The sequence below is a fragment of the Echinops telfairi genome, unplaced genomic scaffold (assembly GCF_000313985.2).
Source record: "Echinops telfairi isolate 266 unplaced genomic scaffold, ASM31398v2 ScPeMD7_7469;HRSCAF=8507_1, whole genome shotgun sequence".
In the NCBI taxonomy this organism is placed as follows: domain Eukaryota; kingdom Metazoa; phylum Chordata; class Mammalia; order Afrosoricida; family Tenrecidae; genus Echinops; species Echinops telfairi.
In genome coordinates, this window is record NW_022111373.1 from 74,094,497 (window position 1) to 74,101,362 (window position 6,866).

General features: G+C 51.6%; 1 protein-coding gene across 1 annotated transcript in view; it reads right to left on the bottom strand.

Annotated features, from left to right (window-relative positions):
- PDE8B (phosphodiesterase 8B) overlaps positions 1-2,411 on the bottom strand; it is a 164,580-nt gene extending 162,169 nt beyond the window's left edge. The window contains exons 1-2 of the mRNA XM_045285214.1: positions 2,384-2,411; positions 1,867-2,042 (exon numbers count right to left, since the gene is read on the bottom strand). Coding sequence (XP_045141149.1) covers positions 1,867-2,042; positions 2,384-2,411 — 204 coding nt within the window. The remainder of the gene's footprint in view (positions 1-1,866; positions 2,043-2,383) is intronic.
- Positions 2,412-6,866: the final 4,455 nt, after the last annotated feature.

Consider the following 6,866-nt stretch of genomic DNA (forward strand, 5'->3'; position numbering starts at 1 on the left):
CCCCCGTTTCAGAAACAACGCTAGAGACAAAGAGGGCATCGCCACACTACTGGGTGCAGGTGGCTGTGGGCACACACAATTCTGCAATCTTACCAATTTCTCTTTAACACGTCTGAGACATTCTTCTCGGGAGCACTCACGACCAGCCCAGCGGATGGCACCCACGGAGCTAAATGCGGCATCACTAACGCGACGCTGCGCCCCGCAATCACTGTGTACATTCTAGAAATTGCTTTTGGGGAATAAATCCCTGCTATCAACTCATTTATTTGTCATTTCCTTTACTCAAAATTCGGAGTACAAAGTACGTGCCCCCAGAACCATGACTGGAATTTTCCGCTTGTTTATATTCCATACAAATAGTTGGAGTCTATGTTTACTCAAGTCTTTTTTTTCCTCCCTCTCTCTGTGCCTAAATTTGTTTTCATTAATTTTTCCAAACAAAATCTCCCCACCCATGCCGCTTCTCTGCTCTTTTCCCGAGGTTTACATTTCCTTTTCAAGGAATCTGTAAAGTCGTGCTATTTTCTTTTCCGATTCCTCACAAGCCGTGCAGGTCATCATCCTCTTGGCTAGCTGTTCGCGTCCAGCCGCTGGTTGGCTGGTTGGCTGACGTCTTTCCTGCATCTCCACGTGGTGTCTCAAGTAGAGGACCGGTTTCGCTAACAAGCCAGGTTGCAGGAGCTGGAGGTCTTTTTACTCAGGCTGAAGAGGAAGGATAGTTCACACGCAGAGGGAGCTGACCAATGGTCTGGACGTGTACAAGCCTCCTGTCCCGCATGACAGTTGGGTGTATGCATGGGGGGCTGGGGGGGCTGCGTGCAGGCCAGTATGTTTTCATCATGAGAGCACGGTTCCTGCTGTAGGTGTCCGGCCTACCTTCCCCGGACCCACCGCCACTCTGCCACTCGCTACAGAGCCCAGAGGGGGACTTGACACAAAGCACACAGGCCAAGAAAGTGGACTGTTGATTGCCTTCCCTGCCCCGGTGGTGTAGTGGATTATGCATTGGACTGCCGACCACAAGGTCAGCAGTTTGAAACCAGCAACCACTCTGTGGGGGGAAAGATGAGGATTTCTACTCTCATGAAGGGTGACATTTGCGGAAACCCCCAGGGGCAGTTCTACTCTGTCTTAAGGGTCATGGAGGGTGAGTTTGCGTTGGAGCTCTCAGCAACAGAGACCGCACAATGAGCCAGCCCACTCGGTGCGGCTTCCTAATTCCTCACCATCCTGACGCTGCCAGGGGACCCCGGGACCGGAGACGGGAAGCACCTGCTCCCAAGTCACACAGTCTCACCTCACTGTGGCTCATGGTAGGGAGCTGCCCTCCACCCACTCGAGGTGTCCCCCCTCCCGGCTGCAGCAGGACACACTGGTGGCTCTTCCTAACAATTCACCACACCATCTACATATTGAGTGTCCATTCAAGAGTGGACACTTCATCTTCCATTGGAATCATCAGATGTCGAAGTAATTAAAACAAGCATCTGCGTGCACACACACACACACACACACACACACCATTCAAATATGGGTATACATCCATGTACCCACCCACTGCTGTCAAGCTAATTCTGACTCCCAGCAACCATGCAGGACAGGGGCTATAAACATTAAGGGCAGCAGACAAGGCTCATCGATCTTCCTTAGAGGGACTGGTGGGTTTGAACCACCAAGCTTGTGGTCTGCAGCCCAGTAGCTAATCCATGGGGCTGCGGGGGCTCCTTAGACACAGATAAGCACTCTGTACACACACAGCCACATGCGCAGGGCCAAGGCTGGCCATCTGCCTGGGGTGGCAGAAGAGCGGGAGAGATGGTGCCACAACCCACCGCGGCCTGCTGAGGAATGGAGGTGGCATACCTGAATAGGGTCCTGGGTCAGTCTCATGGGCCCAATGCGTACCTCTGCCGAAGAAACCTGCTGAATAAAGGAGATCACGTGAGCCAGGTCAAGTCTTACCACACTGACAGGCCCCTCCTCACACAGGCAGTCCGTGATGCCAAGAGGCGGACCCCCAACCAAAGGATGCTTGCTTACTGACCCGGAGACAGATGACAAACCATGTCGGGCGCAACCCCAGTTCTGCGGAAGAGCGTTTGCACCTTTCTGCATGGGAAACGTCTGGAAGGATAGTGTGCTAAATGCTAAGTAGTGGGATTTCACGGGATTTTTCTTTTAAGGGACCTTTTTCCACCCGAGGAATGTACTATTTTATCGCAGAAAAAAATCTGAATCTGATCATTATTTCCTGAGCCCCTATGACCCTCTCCAGAGGACACATAGATGCATTTTGAAGGCGTGAGAGCTGTCCCACTGTCTAGAATGTATCTTTGTCACCGTCATATTCAGTTCTGGAGGGTGCACTGCGGACGCTCACCCTCAATGGTCACGGACAAGTGTGTCATCTCAGTTGTATTTCCACAAATGAGTGAAGCACAGCACCCCATGACGGCACCCCTGTGCCGCATCATGCCAGGAAGGAGTCCGAGCCACCGACGGGCTCACGAGACAGCGCCCGCTCACTGGCATTGGCTGCAAGCGCAGTGCAAACCGTTGTCTTTGTTTTTAATCACTTCATTCCAATTTCTAAAACTGACTTCTCCCTCAATGAATCTGGCTGAAGCTCTTGGCCTCATCTCCTGGGAACACTTTCATTTTTCTGTCAGAGGCTGCAGGTGTTTGGGAAGCCGACCTCCCAGCCAGCACCCTGCTGAGCCCGCAGGTGAGGCAGACTCACCCAGCAGGCACCAGAGGGCACCCAACCTGGGATCATGCAGTGGCCCGAGAGCCAGAGGAGGGGCTGCATCAGGTGGAAAACAAGGAAGCCGGGGGCGCTCAGAAGTTTCTATCTAAAATACAACTCTCGGTCGCTTCCCATCCACTGCAGAGGAGAGTGAAGAAAACCAGAAATGCAGGGGAGCAATTCGTCCCAAGCATGGATGGACCGCATGACCCACAGCCTGCATGATCCCAAGACCAGAAGCATTAGATGGTGCCCCGTTACTCCTGTACGACTGACCACTCCTACCAGGATCACCGCAGGAAGAACATGCAAGGCTGGAGGATGGGGTGGGGGATGGAAACAAATTCATACAAAAGACTAGGATTATGGGCCTGACAAGAGCCTGGAGGGACCCCTGAGACTATGGACACCCTTCTGATCTGGATCCAGTGCCATTCACAGAGACCACCTGTCAGCCAAACAGCAGGTTCATGAAAGAACCAGTAACACCTCGAAGGAGCGTGTGCCTCCGAACCACCAGTCACACCAGCATGCGCCCCACATTGAAGAGGAGAAGGCAGAGGGGTAGGACATTCTGGCGGAAGGAGACCGGGGAGTGGGCCCAGCACGGACACCTTGTGGGGCGTGTAACCAAGGCCATGGATGCTCTCTGTACCAACCCTCAGTGGAAAATGGATCTGCTCGGCACACTGTCGCCTGAGGAACAATAAAGCAAATGCTCTTAAAAAAAAAAAAAGAAGAAGAAGGCAGGCCTGCTCTTTCGGCTGCATTTTTGAAGACACTCTCTTTTCTCCTTCTTTCTTGGGTCGAACTCCTGGGGCTCGGGGCTGTCAGTCCTCTCCAGGGCACGGCCACCACTGATATTCTTTTCCTCGCCCCCAGTGTCCTGGTGGAAAGAAGTGGAGCCTCTCACCAAACCAGCCAGCAGCATGATTCAAGGGCCCTCGAAGGCCTGCTCACCCTAGCTCTGCACCGGGCGGAGTCGTTTCTGAGGGCAAGGCTGCCTGGGAGCAGTGACCCGCGGTGATGGGTCCACCTGTCCAGTCTTCCAGCAGTCCTGCTGTAACTAAAGCTGACCCCTAGGCCTGGAGTCCCTGGCTCACCAAGCTGCAAGGAGTCTCTCCACTGTTCCCCTGCTGCCTTCTGGTCAAAGAGACATGTGCAAGTCTCCTATGCTTTTTTCTCAAAGCAAAAGCACGTCTTGCCTGGGAGGCAGCCGTGCTGACCGCACCTGGAGGAAGCTCGCAGCCCTGACCTGGGAACAACCAGAGTCAGTTCTCGTGTTGCTGGGCCCTCGGGTCCTGCCCCCCAGCTCTACCCCAAAGGCATTTTCCTTTGAAACCCATACCCCACCTTAAGAAAGGAGCCATGCCAGATTTTTGGCTAAAAAGGAATGATTGGAAGGGAAGGAGATGTAATATAGGGGGACAAATCTGAATAATAATAACCCGATAGGGGGGCTTTGCCCTCTCTCCCTGTGATGTCAGCATCTCCCTCTCACCCCAACAATCCACCTGCCCAATGGCTTCTCCAGCCAAACCAGGGCCTGAAGCTACTTGAGGCACGAAAGAAAATGTTTACAGAAACAAACGTTGAGACCCTGAACTGAAGGTCAAGAAGGAGAAAGAGCACTGCCGAAAGCACATAGACATTCCCCGGAATAATAACGCAGTCCGAGTAGACACATTGGCTATGCGCTTTTCTGAAAGGCATCAAGAGCACGGAGTGGTCCAGTGGCTATCCTTCCAGGAGCTCCTGGGTGGTACCAATGGTTAACACACACTTGGCTGCCAACCAAAAGGCTGGCGGTGCAAGTCTACCCTCAGAAGGAAGCCCTTATGGTCTACCTCCCAAACCCAGTCCCTGGAGATGCTAAGGAACACAGGTCGGCTCATGGCCAATGCGATGCCAATTGGCGTCCATATGTCAGGAAGCAGACTCCTTAAAGGCTACCTGGGGAGCACCTTCTGGCTGTGGCAGCATTTCCCCAGGGCCTCTCGGTCCCAGCATTGTGCTCAGTGCTTTTCTACGTGGGATCTTAAGCAGAGACAAGCAACGGTCTTTGGGTGACATGAAGTTTCTAAAGCAAGGCTTCGTCTAGAAGCAATCTCTTTCCTGCCTAAAGACCGAGAAACTTTCTCCCCATAGCCCCCACCATTCCCTGCCAGGGTCCGTCTTCTTAACCTCTGCCTGGTTAGCCCAGCGGGAAAGTGCGCGCTGAGCCCCCTGTCGAAGGACAGTAGAGTCCAGAACAGGAATTGTAAGGTGGGTGCTAGAGGGTCCTTTCCAAAACCCCTGTTTCTCTCATCTCCATCTAGCCAGTCAGGTGCTTCCACTTCACCAGAAGAAACTCATGGCGTCTCCATTCAGCAGTTCCAGTCCTGACCCACACTCGGCTTCATCTCTCACAGTTTGTTCCTCTTTCTCGGTCTGTAGTCCCAGTTTTATGACCTTAGTTTCTGTGCCCTCTTTTCTGAACGATCCCCCCAGAATTTCAGAGCCTGTCCTTGGTGGCAGGGAGGTGAAGGCAGGGATCGGAGGGACATTCACAGCAGGGATGGTCACAAACAGCAGATCCCAGAGTTCTCTTACAGGAGACTCCTACCGCAGGCATGACACCCATTTGCAAAATGGCAACATGAACGGAAACAGGTGTTGGGCTGCTAACGGAAAGGTCAGTGGTTCCAAGTCACCAGCTGCTCTGTGGGAGAAAGATGGGCCTTCTGCCCCTGTACAGATCTGAGCAGTCCCACTTGGTCCCACGGGGTGGCGATGACTCAGAACCGTCGCGATGGCAGTGGGCTTGGTATAAAGCCATGGCAAAGCGACGTCTCACGTCAAAGCGTAAACCTCGAGGGGCTGGGGGTGCACCAGTCTTCAATTAGCATATAGGCGCTGACATCAGGAGTGACCACGTGAGGCAGGACCTAGACGCTAACAGAAGGATCACCAGGTAATACAAGCCCAGCAGCTGAGAGCAGAAGAGGGCAGGGCCAGAGCCTGGCGGGAGAAACGCGGCTCAAACTGGAGTCCGCCCCAGTGCTTCATGAAAAGGAGTGGCTATAGCTCCATGTGGTGAAAAACGGATTTTAAAAACTTTACTTTTAACCATGATAAATAAATAAATACACACACACATATACGTATATATAATATCTGCCAATTCAATCATTTTTTTGGGTATAATTCAGTGATATTATTTTCTTTGTGTTACCAAAATTAGGTAATTGTCTTATCAAGAGATACATTTATTTTTGGAAGACATAGGGCATCGCAAGAGAATTTTATCGCTCTGAGGAGGAAGAAATCCTTTTTAGCCAGCACAGTAGGTCTCAGGGTTTCTTGCACAGACACACGTGTGCACATGCACACAGCATGCAGACAAAGTGTTTGTTTTTTCTTTAGGGTTCCCGTGTGTACATATGATTCTTAGGAACATCCATAGGATCGCAAGGGGTTCTGAGAAATGTAGTCCCAAGATATTGTCACGGAATCTACACATGCTGTTCATATCTCCATCTTTGCTCTCTTGCCTGTCTCACAACCAGGACACGGTTCTTTTCCAAATTAATCCACCACCATTAACAGAACCTCCCCAAAGCAGTGACTCCCCAGTGGTGATTAAGTGGTAGAATTCTTATTTTCCACATGGGAGGTGTGGTAGCTGTATAATCTGTTGTCAGTAGTCATGTAATCTGTTGTCAATTTGAAAGGATTAAGAGTGAAAGGGTGGAGTTTAGCCTGTCAATCAGGTCTCAGCTTGATGACCTCATTTGGAGGCGCTAAGGAGATAAATAGCTCTCTGGAGGCAGGGCACATGCTCACTCCCTGGGAGACATTGCAGCTGAGAAGACACATGCAGATACGCTAGTGCCCTGAGCCAGTGCTGAGATGCTTACACCACCACCGGGTCCACAAGACTTTCTACCCACTGGCCTGTGATCTTCCTCCATTCGGCATCATTGCATGTGTTTCATGAGTCTGAAGAGGACTTTATAGATTGGTATAGGACATATGGGCTAATATCAGACTTATGGACTTGATCTGGTCTGGCCTGGGACGAGCTCTTTCTTAAACGCATATGAGTGTCTATGAATTTTCTCTAGTCTTCCCAGAC